This window comes from Xiphophorus couchianus, chromosome 18 (genome assembly GCF_001444195.1).
Source record: "Xiphophorus couchianus chromosome 18, X_couchianus-1.0, whole genome shotgun sequence".
NCBI lineage: Eukaryota > Metazoa > Chordata > Actinopteri > Cyprinodontiformes > Poeciliidae > Xiphophorus > Xiphophorus couchianus.
The window spans coordinates 22569053-22586773 of record NC_040245.1 but is presented as its reverse complement, the minus strand read 5'-3'; the positions used below and the strand labels follow the sequence as shown (position 1 = coordinate 22586773).

General features: G+C 36.6%; 1 protein-coding gene across 1 annotated transcript; it reads left to right on the top strand.

Annotated features, from left to right (window-relative positions):
- Positions 1–728: 728 nt before the first annotated feature.
- clptm1 (CLPTM1 regulator of GABA type A receptor forward trafficking) lies at positions 729–16055 on the top strand. Its single transcript, XM_028045170.1, has 14 exons — positions 729–874; positions 5771–5910; positions 6872–6995; positions 7361–7519; positions 7627–7744; positions 7823–7908; positions 8357–8477; positions 8574–8818; positions 9291–9384; positions 9501–9691; positions 11025–11120; positions 11772–11907; positions 12621–12788; positions 14810–16055. The coding sequence occupies exons 1-14, from the start codon at positions 824–826 to the stop codon at positions 14971–14973; spliced, it is 1893 nt and encodes a 630-aa protein (XP_027900971.1). The 5' UTR covers positions 729–823; the 3' UTR covers positions 14974–16055.
- Positions 16056–17721: the final 1666 nt, after the last annotated feature.

Genomic DNA, 17721 nt, shown 5'->3' with positions numbered 1-17721 from the left:
AAAAACCTACTTTGCTAAATCGCGAGTGCTGTGTGGTAAGTCATGTTTTGGTTCATATAAATAGCCACACCAGGCCATATTGCTCTAGAATCAAGTAATTACCAGTTCCTGTCAGGCAACAAGTAGGAGAGGATCTCAAAAATGAACACATCCTATCTGGATCTATAGAACTTCAAGAAGAAGAAATGAGAAGTCAATTACATTTATCAGTGTGGAAAGGGTTACAAAGCCATTTCTAGGGCGTTAGTACCTCAGTGAGAGCCAATATCAACAAATGAGAAAACATTGAACTGTGGAAAACTTTCCCACTAATAAAACCAAAGAAAGTCATGTAAGATAACGTTTGGCCGTCATTTTGCATATTTAGGCACAAACGTATGTGAGTTTCCTGTGGGATAAGATTAAAAGGACACCAGCAAGTCCAATGTCTCGGAAAAATAAAGTATGGATCTGAATCTGATTATTAAGCTATGGCATGATGATCTTTATTATCCCGTTCAATTTGAAAAATCTTTCACTATCAATAAAACATTTTGTTCTGAAATATCAAATAACCACTTGCTTATAATTTATTTCGATTATAACGTTAAGTTACCAGAAAATGAATGACCCACATGTGTTAAACATTATGAAATACTGTTATTTTTATTTCTATGTTAAGTGACTTTTCGCAACTCGATGTTTTAGCATTACGAGAAGGCGTTGAAGGAACTCTCACAAGAAGCGTACGTCACTCCGATGACGGCAGAGCGGCCGTATCGCGAGACTAAGCGCAGCTTCCCAGCCAGCAAGTGTGTTGTTTGCGCGATAGAGACGAGGAAAGATGGCGACGCAGGGGAGCGAGTCAACTAAACCTACAGTCAGCAACGGAGAGGTAAAATGAATGACAGCCTTACAGCGGGTTTTTGCTCGCCACGTTCGGAGAGTTGGAGTCGGTTTGACGGTTTCAACGTAGCGTTTGCTCGTCCTAGCATTTAACCGTGTCAACCGTTGCTGCGTGAGCCTCAGTGACGTTGTCAGTGCCGGTTGGTTTTAAAACGACCTCCCGTCGCCGCTCACGGTGTGTCGTGAAACCGGGACTGTTGACGTGTCGAGACACGGAGCGAAGGAAGTGTTGACAGTGGGAAATGTACCCGAGGGCGAACCTTAAAATAATCCCGACTATATGTTGAGTTTAATGTGTTTTAACCAGCTGACAACCGCAGCGTGACAGTTAGCTATCACAAGGCCTGAACCTGGTCAGCGCAGCATGGCTTGATTAACTGGGCCAGTGTGTTCCCACTCTTTTCAACTTTTAAGTTAAACCCTTTCACATGCTATTTTCCTCCTCGGTGTCAATGGTGGCCGTTCAAATGACAGAAATGCTGCCTCTTAAGAGTTGTCAGGTGGGGGAACCAGATGTAGCTTAGCCAAAAACTGCCGAACAAGGTTCCTACGCAGTCTCTTTACAGAATGGAAAAGTAAGCATAATGAATTGGCTTCAATTCGACAGTTTTTGGCTCCAGGACAGCTTTAAAAAGCTCTGTCTCAAATAATCGAACCACACTTTTCAAATATGAACCGATCTGTCCTTCAAAAGATATACATTTTGTATTAGACCATTATGGCTTGTGAAACCTTCACCCAAGGACAGTTTCAGTCCTTTTTATTGGCATATTAACTACCGTGGATCAGCTTCATTTCTGGGAGAAAAGAGCCCGAAATTAGTTATACTATTACTATTTTGAATAGTTGTAACTCAAACTATTTACTCTGAAAAAGCACTAAAATTAATTTTAAATAAAAATCAGATCAGATGTGTAGGTTTTGTTTTTTTAAAAGCTTAAATTTGAGGTCATTTATGTTCCTCAGCTTACTTTGTCCCAAGGTCACAAAACGCTGAATTTAAATTTTTTTTTATCATATTGCCATGAAACCTACTAGGAACAATCATCATTGAATGTTTTACCTTCCAGCAGTTGGAGTAAATGTTAGTTAATTAAATTTATAATAGTCCTGTCATTAGCCAAAGGGTCATGTTTGTTAGTGTAGAATATATTTTTCACCATTTTAAAATGTCATCTACCATAAAACCAAAAATATGAAGCTTGTGATCTTTCTCAAAATAAATTATATAGTGAAATTCTCAAACTGAGACATAAACTGTTTCCAAATCTTGATGGAATCCTTTGTTGTATATAGGAACTTGAAAGCTTCATACAGACTGGTTTATTTAATAATTCCTATTCATTTTGAACAATATTAAACTTGGATTTGTTGGATCAAAATTTTAACAATTAGTCCTGTCTACGTAGATCACTAACAGCAATAGGGAAAAAAATATGTATTTGGAGTATTTTGTGTATGTGTTTTAAAAAAATGTTTAAAAACTGCTTCTCATAATTGCTAATAAAAGTCTGTTTTTAAGGTGATAGCACAGCCATTAATTGCTAATCAAGTGGTTGAAACTCAACAATGGTAACCACAAAAGCTCTATGATTTAATTTGGACAATCTGGCCATCTGACCAGATGTGTTTATGGTGAGTGGATCACATAAATAAAGATATTAGACCACCACATACCACGTCATTTAAAACTTTGAGCATTGTAGATAAGTATGCAGTTCCATTTCTTAAAAAAATGTAAATTTGTAAGACTAAATTACTCAAGCCAGCAGAAGGATAGAAAGGCACAGCTGTATATTTTTTATTTAAAAAATGGGTATGTTTTTTGTTTATGGTTATTGCATTCAGTGAACATAGCTAACTAGTAAATGCAGACCTTTTATCATAATTTATATATATATTGTATAGGACTTTACTATTTTGTTTTAAATTATAAAATAAATTTCCAAAATAAACTTCTTATTGTATTAAATAAAACTTTAAATGAATAAGACCTTAAAAGCAGGAAAATGGCCAATCTTTTTTTTTTTCTATTGTTTTGCATATTTATAATAAATACTTGCATGTAAATATAAAAAGTGGAGGAACAATCAAGTGGACATTTATTCCACTAAAAGTCTGAGGTCCTAACATGGTGTGTATCAGCATTAGTGGCATAAATGTTGCAGTATTTGTAGAGAAATTTCTTAATGCACTTAACAGAACTGAAAACAACTTGGGTGAAGAACTAGAACAGTGAAGATACAACTTTCCCATTGAAAGTAAAATAGTAATAAGGAGAACTTAAATGTACCTAACCAGGCAGAGATTGATCTAAATAAAATGGAAGGAACCAAAGGAAAGGGAAAAAGAGACACTAAAGTACAAAAAATATTCAAAGGTGACTAAATAACCAGAATATATTTGCTTGACAAACTCATGCGTTATCTAGCTGGTAGAAAAGGCCCACGATCTTATATTTGTTCCCTCTAATTAAGTGTAGTGTTGCAAAAAGACAGTTATTTTGTGAACATTAGTCATCATAACATGTTACTAAAGGTCACTGTGACTCATCACTTTAAACCACTTCTCTCCTGTGTGCTTCAGTCTGATGCCCATCAAAATTCAAAGCATCGTATTTCACAAACAGATGAAACTGGATAAGAGATGAAGCAGCAGTGAGTGGCAACAAGAGGCCAAGAATGTGGATTATCATATGTTAGGTAGTTGTAAATCTAAAACTTGTATGTTGTTGTTTTAGATTTATTTTACAAACATATTTGCAGCATTTTTGTATCATGTATTTTAATTTGATCAAATGTTAGTGTCCAATGTTTGCATCAGCTTCAAAGGAATTCCTTAATTTTCTAAATTAATCAAAGTTCTTTGCGTTAGAACATAGTTGCCACTAAAAAACAAGACTTATCCGTGTTTGGGAATCTAGATAGTGTCTTCAGGAATTTTGTGAATGTACTTCATGCATTTGAATAATAAATTTTACAGCCCTCCAGGATTTTGTCTGCCAGAAAGAAAGATGGTTCGCTTTGGTTTCCATGTTCCCGGACGGGACAATGCGTTTAAGTGTCTCTTTGGCAATGCAAATGCTGCGCAAAGATAAATTTACAATAAATTACAGAGCGAGCAGTTTCCCAGCTGTCCAAATGTCCTATTGCTAATCTGGAGAAATTTCTGAGACGGCGTTCTGAGAGGGGCGCCAGTCGATGACACCTCGCCAGATTTAATCATAAGTGTATGGCCTGCTCTATTCTGTAACACCAATGATCTCAGCACATCAGTCAAGGGTAGATTTCTCTTGCATTACATCTGAATGTAACTATGGAAAGCTTGGGTGAATCAGGCTTGTGACACAAAAACAAAGCTTTCCAAACTCTATTTTACTTGTATTATTGTCATAAAGTGTCCTAATCATTAGAAATAAACTCAACGTTTTAAAAACTTGTATTTGACGGGGGGTTGTCTCTAACCCCAGATAGAGGGGTAAAACTAGTGTGAATCATTTAGCTGGACAACCTGGTGAATGATTAAACTTTGTTCAGCTGGTGTCAATTATTATCTTAAGGTGGAGAGAGAACATTTTTCTATTGCTGAGTGTATATTTGGGTTTTCTATACATTTGTTCCATCCAGGAAACAGAAGTTTATGTCCCGGATTATTAGCTTTGTTTTATTTTTGCATAGCAGGAGGATGAAAAGCCCTATTTTTGTCCACTTCATAGCCTTCAACAGTGAGGTTTATTATGTTGTTAAGCCAGTTGAAGGCTACAGATCTTCTCATTTCCTTGCTGTCTTTGAAAGCTACATAACCTGTTGAAACTGATGACACTTTTAGCTTTGCTCTGTCTGTTTTAAAAGACCAACCAGTGCTCCCCCTTGTGTTTCTAACAACAGAGCAGATTAGATGGTTAGATGGATAGTGAATGAGTCTCATGACTTGCCATGTGCTTGTCTATTGTGACACTTGAATAGACTGTGGCCTTGCCAGAGGGGAGTGGGGGGTTACATTGGCATGTGGCAGCTTGGGGTAAAGTGACCACTAATATCTGCTTTTACTGATCCAAGCGATCATTTACAGACTAAAACCTTCAAATGAAAATGAGATGGAGGGCATTTACCTTCGGCCTCTACTTCTAAGGCTTTATCATTTCTTTTGGTAGAGTATTATGAACTCCATTTCTTTCACCATTTATGTGTTTCGTCAAAGAAAACAATCTTACTTTGTTATTGCCTCATAAATTAAAAAGATCAATTATTATACGTCAAAATGATTTGTATTCTTGTCGGGTCAATTAGAGTGTATACATTTTAACTTGGATCAGGTTTCTGGTTGCTAAATAAAGCTGTAAATGTGTAGAAAAACCTACCGTACATGTTTTCAAAGAGACATTTTCCCATCATGCATCCATGCATCTTGTCCTTATCTAGATTCTATCTAGATTTGACCACAGTTGCAGGAACAGTTTCTGCACAATCTTAAAAAAATGTAAAGTGTGATATTTTGTGTTTAGGTATTTTCCAGGTTTGCATTAGAATTGGCAGGAGGGGAGAAAAGTATGGAGGAATATATCTATTGCAAGACTTTTTTTATTTCCCTTTTTCCCTTCTTTATGTCTGTCTGTTGGTTTTTGTAGGTTTTTTTTTATTAGTTGAAAATTACAAGATGGATTAGGGAGTATGTGATTATTTAAAGTTGCATAAAAATGTTTGTAATAACTAATATTATTCTCACTTCATTTGTTGAGCAGAACAAAGTTCTGTTTCAGCAATACTTATTTACACACTGGTTTCCACCGAGACTGATCTGAACATCGTGGCATTACCCACTGCTGCATCACCAACGAACCTTCTATTTGGCCACAATTGCATCTTTTTCATGTTTGTATTTGTAGGTGAGCAGCAATGGAACCGCTGCAACAACAGACGGTCAGGCTGTGCAAACAGCTGAAAATGCCCAGGATCCTCAGCAGCAGCAGCAGCAGCAGCAACAAGCACCTAATGCCTGGCAGGTCATCAAAGGCGTCCTCTTTAGGTGAACTTTACTTACCTTTAATTGAGACTGAGTAACTCACTTCACCAGCTGGCAGATAAAGGACTAGCGTGTCATTGTAATAATTAATAAAATGTTATGTATTCTATTAGAATTATAATGGAGTCACTGTTTTATTGAAGGATACAATAAAGCAAAATAATGGGCTGCAGGTCACTTAGTTCACTGTGCTCCAGATCTGTGTATAGACTGTGCAGTAGGTCTTTCTACTTCTCTTCTCTGACTCATCATCTTTTCTGTGCAAATTGAAGCATAAAGAAGAGGACAAAAAAAGATAATGTTTTAATGGTTGAAAAAGATCCAGTCCTGAAATAGAAACTTTATTATATTCCGATTTCATTTTTGTTGTCCTGACACAGTTGCTTCTTCAGCTTCTTCTTCTTTTCTAATTGACACAAATGTCATCTTCATTTGGTTACTGCAGTTAAAAAGCGATATCATTTTAATAAAACAGAACATCTTGTTCCTTCATTGATGTAATTAGTGATCTTTTTACTCTGTGGTGTTCTGTTTTTTTGGTGTTTTAAATCTACAAGATGGGACACTGAAGGCTTTTTATTTTTTTAATCTGTTTTTAGGTTTTAGTTGCATGTGAAATTCAGCAAAGGCAGTGGCTCTTATACACACGACTTAATGATTTTTACATCCAGATAAAATATATTACTACTTAAGCTCCAACTAGTGGATAGTGAATAAGCGAAACATTTTAGAATTTTAATTATCAGTCACTTAAGTGGAGTCATCCTGTTAGCATATATTCCCCTTTCCACCAAATAAAAAACTTTAAAGTTTCAACATGAAATCAAATTCCGATTTTAATCCAAGTACCACAGTGAAATAAAAATTACATTTGACCCGTTTTTATCTTCTCTACCATTTTTACCTTCAACTGTATGTTGGCTAAATCAACATTTTACTGATTTGGTGTCGCTTGTTTCTCCAGAATCTTCATAATTTGGGCAATCAGCAGTTGGTTCCGCAGAGGGCCGTCCACTCCTGACCCCAACACACCAGCAGGGGCCCCCAGAGTACCCAGCAGGAACCTCTTCCCTAAAGACACCCTTATGGTACAGCACTTTTCCTCTTTGTCTTCCTGTTTTCTCATTTATGTGCATTAAAGATCTATATATATATATATATATATATATATATATATATATATATATATAATTAATATGTAGTGTTTTTTAAAAGTTGTTTGAAATATCTTTGCAAAATTTGAGTTTAAATTTAGTAGGCATTAATATTTTTTCAAGGCACTATACATATAAAAAGAATAAAGTATTCTTCATTCCTAAACAGCCCTCATGTTGGGATCCCTAATGTAATCTCAATGTGGCTGAGTGTTAGCATGCTCTCAGCCTATCTGGCTGCATCTCTCCTGATGCTGTAATAAGATAAACACCTTTTTTTTTTCTCACTGTGCCTGCAGGACCTGTATGTCTACGTGTCCCAGGAGGAGGTGTTCACTGACTTCAACAACACAGATGCCCTTTTCTGGTTCCACAGGGACCTGGTCTACGGAGACTGGGCCACAGGGGAGAGCGGAGATGGCTGCTCCCAGCAATATAAAGAGTTAGACATCTCAGAGGTAGGGGATTCTGAGACTGGGAGGGAGGGGGTTTTACAGTGGAAGAGTGAGTTGATAAATTTGTGTCTGCGACTCTTAATGTCTTCCCGTTTGGTGCTTGATTGCAGAACGTTCATCAGAACGGCTCCCTGTACATTCATGTCTATTTCACTAAAAGTGGATTCCACCCCGACCCGAAACGCAAGGGGCAGTACCGCAGACTGGCAACAGTTCATTCAACAAAAAGTAAGGACCAGGAATACGCAAACAGTTTTTTTTTATAGCAATTAAATAACCACTGATCACTGCTTTGTTTTTTTTCAGTGCTCAATAAATTCAAAAGAAGAAAGTTTCTGAAAACTAAGAATCTGCTCACAGGAGAGACGGAAGCAGATCCTGAGATGATTAAGGTGAACGCACACAAAAAATCACAGTTAAGGCTAAAATGTTGTCCAACCCCTGCATTTTTGTCAGATCCCCATTTCAACAGGGGGCAAAAGAAGGGGAAAATATTTTCAAAATAAAATTTGATACATTTAACAGAACCAAATTTTTTTTTTATTTGTAACAGAGCTTACCTGTACCAATTGGTCTAATAGCTTCATATCACATGTAATGTAGCAAAGATTCCTGGGAAAGGTTGAACACAGAAAAGAGACCAAAGAATTTAGTCACCAGAAATATTTTCTGATCTAAATGAAATGAGCATAAGAGCATCAACACATTTGTTCTACAAACTGGATAACCCAAGTAAAAGATAATTTATTTAAATTTTAGTCTGTTTTTCTTAAGTAGCTTTTCTATTTTTTGTTGTTGGCTGTTGCTGCTCTGAAATGTCTCAACTATATTTCCTCACAGCGGGCAGAGAGCCACGGTCCAGTGGAGATTATCTCCCACTGGCACCCCAACCTGACCATTAACATGGTGGATGATCACACAGCCTGGGTGAAAGGCTCTGTCCCACCCCCTCTAGACCAATGTGAGTTTCACTTCCTGTTTTTAATGTTTCAGTTGTAACTGAATTTCTAGCTTAGTTTTACATCTGGTATTCCCGTTGTTCTGTGTCTGATTCCAGATGTTAAGTTCGACGCAGTAAGTGGCGACTACTACCCCATAGTTTACTTCAATGACTACTGGAACCTGCAGAAGGACTACTATCCCATCAACGAGACGCTGACCAAACTCCCGCTGAGGCTCACCTACTGCCCGCTGTCCCTGTGGCGCTGGCAGCTCTACGCTGCCCAGAACGCTCGCTCGCCATGGAACTTCCTACCTGAGGACACGTACGAGCAATCTGACGAAGACCAAGACTCCGTCAAGGTGAGCGCCCACAGCTAAATACAATAATGTGATGTCATGTTAGTTGTCCTGTTTTTGGTTGTAGTAGTGTAACCTATTAATTTACTGTTAACACGTTGCATCAGAGAAGAAACAAGGTTCTAAATAATAGTGAACATTGTTTTAATAAAGATGAGAGTAAGAGCAGGAATATTTTCAAATTACAAGAAGGATGGTAAAAAGAAGATGAATAAATTTGTATTCACAATATTTAAAAAATGAGTTTCAGTAAGGTTTGCTGTATTTGTACATTAGTAGATATTTTTTATTGCTTTGTGTATTAAAGAATATTTCAGTTTGTTAAAAATTCTTCAGAATTTGATCTGATTTGGCTCTTCCTTAGTCTTAGTGTGATTTTATTATCTTAGTAAAATAAACCCTGTGAATAATTTTTTTGAGAAAAACATTTTAACTTGTATGCTTTAACATTAAAATGTTGTTTTTCCTTGTATAGGTTGCCCTTTTGGAAACCAATCCGTACCTGCTGGGACTCACCATTGTGGTGTCTATTGTACACAGCATCTTTGAGTTCCTTGCTTTTAAGAATGGTGAGTAGGCAGATATTGTTTCTTATTTTTCATCAAAAATAAAAAGTGTTTTAGTGTGATTTCCCACCTGAGCTTCACCTCATCATCCTCTGTTTCTTTTCTTTACTTCCCATTAGATATCCAGTTTTGGAACAGCAGACAATCTCTTGAAGGACTGTCTGTGCGCTCCATCATATTTGGGGTGTTTCAGTCTCTTGTTGTGTTGCTGTACATTTTGGACAACGAAACCAACTTTGTGGTGCAAGTCAGCGTCTTCATCGGTCTTCTAATTGACCTGTGGAAAATCACCAAGGTTATGGATGTCAGGGTAAGTAAATAAACACTAACCAATGTGTGCATTTTGCTGTAAAATCAGGGAAAGTTTCTATATTTTAGGGAAGAAATTAAGTCAGAACCAAATTAAATGTGTATATATTACTAGGCCTGTCACAATAAACAATAAATCAATTAATCGCATGATAAACTAGAACAAACTCAATAATTTTCATTTGCTTGACTTATCATTTTTCTCTCTTTCTACTAAAATGGGTCTTCAGTCTGGTGCTCTGGTCTCATCTATCCCTTTTTTGAAAGACAATTTTGTCTACAGGGAGCTCAAAATCAATTTTATTTGTTATTTCTGTCGTTTTGTTCATTTATTTTGGATATTTAAAATGTCTTCCAGTTCCAACGTTTAAATGTTGATCAGAATTTAAAGTTTATTGATCTTTGAAGGAAGTGTTCTTATATTATTCTTCCATTATTACCATTATATTGAAAATTGTCTCAAAACAACAATATTATCGTTTATCACAAAAAGTTCAGGGACAATTTATTGTCTGGCAAAATTTGTTATTGTGATCTCAGAAAACTCAGTAGCTGCTGGTAGGGGCCCTCCAGACATTCAGGGGCCCCTAGAAATGGTTTAATTGTACCACAGACCATAAATCTAAACCGGTAGCATCATTTATAGAGAATGACAATGTTGTTACATTTTATTTAGTGCATTCAGCTGAGAAAATAATTTTTTACATTTAGGATTTAATTAGAAAGTTTACTTTGTAAAAGTTTAAAGAATCATCTTGACTTGACATCAGACTGCCTGTAGCGAACCGAACATTTAGCAGGATGATTAAGTTACAGTCAGAAGTTTTCTCTGCCGCCGAAGCATTTCTGTGTTTAGGGGCGAAGCGGGTTTTGTCCAGTTATAGCGAGGACAATTATGAAAATATAAATAGAAACAGTTCTTCTAACGTCAACATCAGACCTACGTTTTTATTCACAAACCAGTGTATGAAAAATATTCCTGCCCATAATTTGATCATTAGAGGGACAGATCCCCTCCCCCCACCATGGACCCGGTGTCTGAACAACATGGAGGCTCTAAGAGTCATTATTAGACTGAGGGCAGCCAGACTAGTTTATTTTTACTAAATTATTATATTTAGCTAAATATTATTGCTGGGGGGTACAAGCAGGCCTTCTGACATACAGATTAAAAATAATAATAATAAAAAATTGAGAAAAAAAAAGACTTTTGGAAAATAAAAACCTCAAAAAGGAAACTAGGGGCAAATTGTAGGGGTTGGGCTCATTATTAAATATTTTTTACCATATTTATGTGAATTTCTGTTCTGATTGTTATTTTTTGCTCCCTCTAGTTGGATCGAGAGAACAAAATCGCAGGGATTCTTCCAAGATTGGTATTCAAAGATAAATCAACATATGTGGAATCTTCAACCAAAATCTATGATGACGTAAGTATGCATGTTGTTCAAGACTCTAGTCATGTTTATTCCAGTAAATTCAATTTAAAAAGGGAAACTTGTGTAAAGATGAAGTAAATACTTTGATACATTTTTTATAGTTTAAAAAAATAAGAATAAAGCTGGAATATTATTAAAACCAAATTTAAGTGAAGGGGATCTCTGGTAGAAATGTGACGCTATGGCCTGTTATGAACGTTGGTATTGCTGACCAGCGTCGTCTTGCAAATAGTCAGTGATGCCTTCTACAAGTAAGGACCTGGGACAGAAAGCTTAAAATGCTTTATGCTAAAGAAGGTTGGCTATATTCAGTGTGTTGTGTCAAAGCATATTTTTTGAAAAGTTAAGTGGAAGGAAAATGTTGCCCAAGTAACAGAAATAATAATCATCGTTAACAAATGTTAAAAGGAGTTTCACTTTTTAAATTGAATTGACCTGGGCTGATGAAGTTGAATCAGTCAGCAGTGTTATTTCCTTTTGGCAACCCTGAATGTTGATGCCTGATGAATGACCTGGACGGGTCTTCTAAGGGTGTCTGAGATTTTTTTTTATTGAATTGTATTTCACTAAAACGTCAATGAACATCAGTGCATGTAAGTAGCACAAAGTTGTGTTGACCTCCGTTCTGTGTTGTGTTAACAGATGGCCTTCAGGTACTTGTCATGGCTGCTCTATCCTCTGTTCGGCTGCTACGCCGTCTACAGTTTATTGTACGTAGAGCACAAAGGCTGGTACTCCTGGGTACTCAGCATGCTTTATGGCTTCTTGTTAACCTTTGGTAAGTTTATTTGATGGTTTCATGCCCTTTATTACATGTTTTTTTTTTCTGCTGCTTGCTCTCTGCTGCATGGAACATTTACAATAATCTCAGCTGTGACCATGTAAATAAAAACAAATCTAGATTTAGAGTAATTTAGGCTTGAAATGTTCCACCTGTCGAATTAAGGCTTTTTTAAATAAAAAAAAAAAAAAGAAGGAAATAGTGGAAAACCCCCAAAAACAATACCTGCATTTACTTTCTTTTATACAGTAAAATGTGAAATATCAACAAGATAAGCTCTTGGATTGAAAGTTTTATGCTGATTGATTCAGATTACAACAGCAAAACGTTGAAAGCTGTTATAAATTTGCCTTTTTGTGTCTTTGTGTTATAGATTTTCCCAAAAAGATTATTATTTTGTTACTAAATGTTCAGTGCTTCTTTATCTGCTGGTGATCTTATTGTGCATACACTAAAATTCCTGTGCGTGCTTGTATTGTTTTAATGGGATGTTTTGTCAGGTTTGCTGCATCCCTTGAACTGTACCTGGTTGCAAACACACCTGCTGGTTTTTATACTTGCATCATAGTTGCACATCTATATTCCCTGTAGTCTCTGTTAAGGCTTTGTGTATTTTTAGACATTGAATTGCACTCTGGCAAGTTGCCTGCTTGCTTTACTGAGTTGATTGTATAACCAGCTGCTTTCTATCTCTGCTTTGGTCTTTCTAGGTTTCATTACAATGACACCGCAGCTATTCATCAACTACAAAATGAAGTCTGTAGCTCACCTCCCATGGAGGATGCTCACCTACAAGGCTCTCAATACCTTTATTGATGACCTGTTTGCCTTTGTGATCAAGATGCCCATGATGTACAGGATAGGATGCCTTAGAGACGGTAAATCCTTTGTTGATGCAAATTCCCAAGTGCTTGAGAAGAAGGCAACTGGACTTCTCTTGTTTCTTGAAGGCAAATGAGAGATGAAATAACATGAAACTAGAGAAGTCCAGTTGCCTTCTACTAAAATATTTAACTGATAATCTACACCAGCTGATAATTATATTAATCAGAGAATGTCAATGTCTCTTGAACATGAAGCGTGCTGTTTTTGTTTGATGCATTTTAGATTTTTACTCTAGAGGCAGTAAATCCAGAGGCTTTTTGTTTGTTTGGAGGAAGATTTGCTCAAATTCTTTTGTTTAATATCCACCAAAAATGGAGCTCGCAAATATTTGCTCTAGGAGTTTAGCGATGATTCAGACCTGCTGTCCAGATTACAAGAATGCTGAGATGTCTGTCTCAACTTTTACTGTAGTTAATCCTCCAACTCCACCTTGTGGCAATTAATTGTAGCTACTTATAAGCAGTTTTCTTTTAATTTTGAAGAAAGCATTCTTGATTCAGCCCTTATGTTTAAAATCAGATGTATTTTTGGGCATTGTTTTTGGATTTAAATATTTTGAATTTTGCTTACTGCAATTTCAAATCTATTTTGTTTTACATGTTTCTAAACATTTTAATTCTCAGATTAAAACTAAGGAAGGTTCACAGAAAAAGAAAAATAGAAAATAAGCATCTGAATTTTTTTTAACAACTATTTATAGCTGTTTGTCATTAAGTGGAAGAATCCCTATGAAATATGTTCACAATACTTTATGGTCAATCACATTTTGTTGAGAATGGCTGCGACTTTATTTTGGTTGTGTTATTTGGTTATAACAAAACAAAATAATCACAACCAAGGAATGTAATGAATAATGTACAGATGAGTTGTAATGTTGTGGTTTTAGTGTGTTCAGCCCCCCTGATACTTTAGAGAACCACCTAATGCTGCAGTTAAAGCGAAAATATGTCTCTACAAGCTTTACGTGTTTAGAGAATTAAACATTTAACCATTTTTCCAATGTGAGACGGTTCCAGCTCAAACTGGACGTGAACTCCAGCTTTCAAGTCTTGCCACAGCAACTCAATGGGATTTAGCTCTGGACTTTGACTAGGCCATGAGCTAGCTTCAAATGAAGCTATTACAGAGTAGCTCTGTTAGTTTTGAGTTTTAAGCCAAAACAGCTTGGCCTTCTATATCCCATTAATGTATGAATTATGATACTTTATGTCAAGACTTTTTTTCCAAAGTGTCTTTGATTTTCCTAAGGCATTTTAAAAAAAAAGGTAGGGGAAAAAAAGTAAAAAAAAAAAAAAAAAAAGATTCTCTCCAAATACAAAGTTATTTGGAAAATGCATCAATAGTATTGTTCTTTAGGGGTTACTGGATGTAACATATATATATATATATATTTACCTGAAAGAGTCCTCTACAGTTGAAGAAGGGCCTGGGTTGGTCGGTATGCTTTTTCGTTTGTCTGCCATATTGGATTTAACAAAAATGTTCTTGCCCTTGCAGTGGATGGCCAGTAGTTGATGGTGTATTGTATGATGCACTGGTGTCCACTTCAGTGGTCTGTGTGCATTTGTAACATAAAAATCCACAAGAAGCACAAGAAAAAGGCTTTTAGACAGCTGTCCACTGCAGTGACCATTTTGTACAAAAGGCACATGGTGGCAAACTTAACTTCTTATGCTTATTTTTTTGTTAACATTTTTTTTCTTGCCACTTTCAAAGTTCAAATATTTGGCGTGTCCAACTAATAGTTGCTCTGTTGGCAGATTCTACACTGCAGTTTAGGTTGTAGGTTGTAACAATTTGGAAAACTTTTTATGGGGCATGAATACTTGGTAGTTTGGATATTAAAAGTTATACTTATGAGAACAGAAAAGCCTCAAAACTAAACTCCAACTATTTGTTGTATTATGTTAAATTTTTTTTGTTTTGTTTTTTGATGATGCTTCCCGAAATGTGTTGCCAATTTTGAGCCGCACTGATTCACTGACACATCCGACTTCTGACTCCTCTCCTGCAGACGTGGTGTTCTTCATCTACCTTTACCAGCGCTGGATCTACCGGGTCGATCCCAACAGAGTGAATGAATTCGGCACCAGCGGAGTGGACCACTCCCAGAACAACACCGCAGAGACCACGCCCGCTGTCACAGACAAACCAGAGGGGGAGAAAAAGAACGATTAAACACGACCCCGCACTTATCTTCTCCCGTGGCTCCGACCGCCGGGGCGAAGAGGACTTGTGGAAGTTAGTGCAGGGAGCGAAGTGGTCGTTTAGCCGTTTAATGGACGCCGCTACAGAAAAAAAAAGAAAAAAAAGAAGAAACAAACAAACAAAAAAGTTGCAGTTTAACTGTTCCCTCTGATCTCTGTGGATCCGCAGAGAGTCCTATTCAGTGTAGACTTGGTAAATTCTTATTTCTGTTCCACCACCCTTCCCTGCCCTCTCGTTTTGCAGTTCAAGTGAAGTAATACAAAACGTGACGTACTGTATTCTGTAAGATTTCTTTCCGGAGGGTGACGATGTGTTCGGCTAGATGTTGGAAGGTGAACAGTTGCCAGTTTTTCCTCCATTTTACTTTTTAAACAGGGAAGAAAGAGGCCAAGTGCAACTTTTCTTTGTGTCGATTCCTTGTGAATTCTTTTTTTCTTCTTTTCATTCCATGTGAGCACCGTGTTTCGGGTTTGCCTAGAAACTTGCGTGTAGTGCTGGAGGAAACTGGGAAAGTCCTGAGCCACACTGGAGGACGAGACGTGGTGACTGGAGACACGACGGACGGCCCCGCGGGGCGCGCTGCCCGCCAGACAATGACTACTACACTCAATTTTAAAAATGGTTAATGTTCTAGACTTGAACGCAGAGGAAAAAAAATAACAGCCTTGTTGGTATTAATATAAAATATTGATAATATTGATGACTTAATCTTGTTTTGCAGTCACTGTAACATTCTTTTGTATCTCCTTTAAACTGTACAGACTTATGTTAATAATTAATGTCCAAAATATTCAGAAACCAATGAGTTGGAAGCCTGATTTTTATGTGTCCCATCAGCCTGATGTCTGATTTTTTTTTTTTTTTCATTAACCTTCACCAAATCACCACAGCAGCCAGGAAACCAGGAAACGTCAGATGCTTTCTAACAGAATTACAGTGTCTCTCTTTTTTTTTTAAGCTCTGTAAATCAAAAGAGAAGGGTTCCATGTTGGTGCATATTAAATTTTTGAGCATCCATGTTTATAGTAAAGACTTAAGTGATTTGAAATGTCTATGCAACGCTTTGTTTTTCAGAATTTACTTCTAATTTTGTGTTTAAGACCTTTTTTTTTTCCTTGCATGCAACTGCCTTTTATTAGTTTCTAATGATATTGAGGGAAATATAATTTGTGTATTTTAAATACATCCACATTATGAGCCAGTTTTTAATCCTCTTCTCTAAATTGTCATCCCTTATGGTTCTGGTATGTCTGCAGAACGACGGTAACCAGCATTCAGTTTCCTGCAGCCTAAAGATGACGGCTAATAGACATTCTGTTTGCAAATAAAATATTAAATGTTTAGAAAAATCGGCTGTATTTATACTGACCCATCAGTTTGGAAATTTGAAACTGATATAAAATTTAAGCTAGTAGGTCTTGACATAGGTTGAGCAATCACAACAAAATTATCAAATCTTTTATAGTTTCACTTCAGATAAATGCCTAAAATGTACATATTGGTAAAAAAAAAACCATTCAGTTTGCTTCTTCATGAGCTCCACTGTCATCATATAGACAGTTGCAGTGACTGTGTACATTTAAGTGTTTACAGTCACCTTATGCTTCATAACTTTTAATTAATAATTTGGTTTAAAGTTTGACTTTTGTTTCTGAAGTGAATTTTCTTTAAAGATTGGCATGTGCACATTCACTCCCACTACTAGTTGGTGAGTTGAACCTTTGCCGGCTGTCTCTTGACTGTTTGTAGCCATCACCAAGCTTCCAGCATATTTCTAGCTCAGTGTTTGACCCACTCTTCTTGGCAGAGCTGGTAGCATTTGTGTAAACTGGTTGGTTTCACAAAAATCAGCTGTGACGGCCTAAATTGCATCAAAAAGTAATTTGACTTTGGTTCCAAGCTCAGCATATAGACAAAGTATGTGTATAAATGTTAGAGGAAATAAAATAAGGATAAAGGAACAATATGTACATGTAATTTTTAGGCATTTTTTATTATAAGAATCTGTCTGGCTCCTTTATCCCTCCATTCCAAAACTAGCTGTGGAGTTTGGGCTCATTGTCCTGTTGGAACCCACAATTTTGTCAACGCTTCAGTCATCTGATTCCAATCATCACTCACTGGAAAAATGATACTAGTTTTTTTGGAAGGTTTATGGCGAGTCTTATGAATGAATTTGAGCTGTGAAAGTAAAGATTGAGCTATTTTACCTCCATAAGTATTTTTGGAAAAGATGAGGCAACACTTTTGAAACGGCCCAACAACAGTCAGCATTACGCTGGCAGCAAAACGCCCTGCAGGGTGTGGTTAGTATTAGTATTGCATTGTACAAAGTACATAAAATAAGCTCCAATCAGCAGCTTCATGGTGGAAACTTGTCCACTGTTGATTTTGCAACAAGGCAATGATCCAAAATACACATCAAAACTAGATTTGAAATGAAAAAAGCAGGCCATCATTAATGTTCATGTTAAAACGTTAAGTCTGCAGGAAACAAAATGAAATGTCCCATTTTTATTAAGCATCACAAATCCTGCAGAATTATGTCTGAATCTTGTTAAAGGCCACAAAAGTTAGCAGGGTGCTGCGTAAGAGGCATTGTTTGATTTTTAACCTGCATGGATTAGACAAAATCCATAGTGTAAACAAACTTGTGCAGCCAATTCTTGTTTTTAAATATTGCAGTTGAATGTTGAATAATCATTCCACCTGAGATGG

Coding starts and splice junctions, on each gene's coding strand:
- clptm1 (XM_028045170.1), top strand. CDS start 824: ATGGCGACGCAGGGGAGCGAGTCAACTAAACCTACAGTCAGCAACGGA. Junction 7,520..7,626: donor AAGAGTTAGACATCTCAGAG/GTAGGGGATTCT, acceptor GCTTGATTGCAG/AACGTTCATCAGAACGGCTC. Junction 8,478..8,573: donor CCCACCCCCTCTAGACCAAT/GTGAGTTTCACT, acceptor GTCTGATTCCAG/ATGTTAAGTTCGACGCAGTA.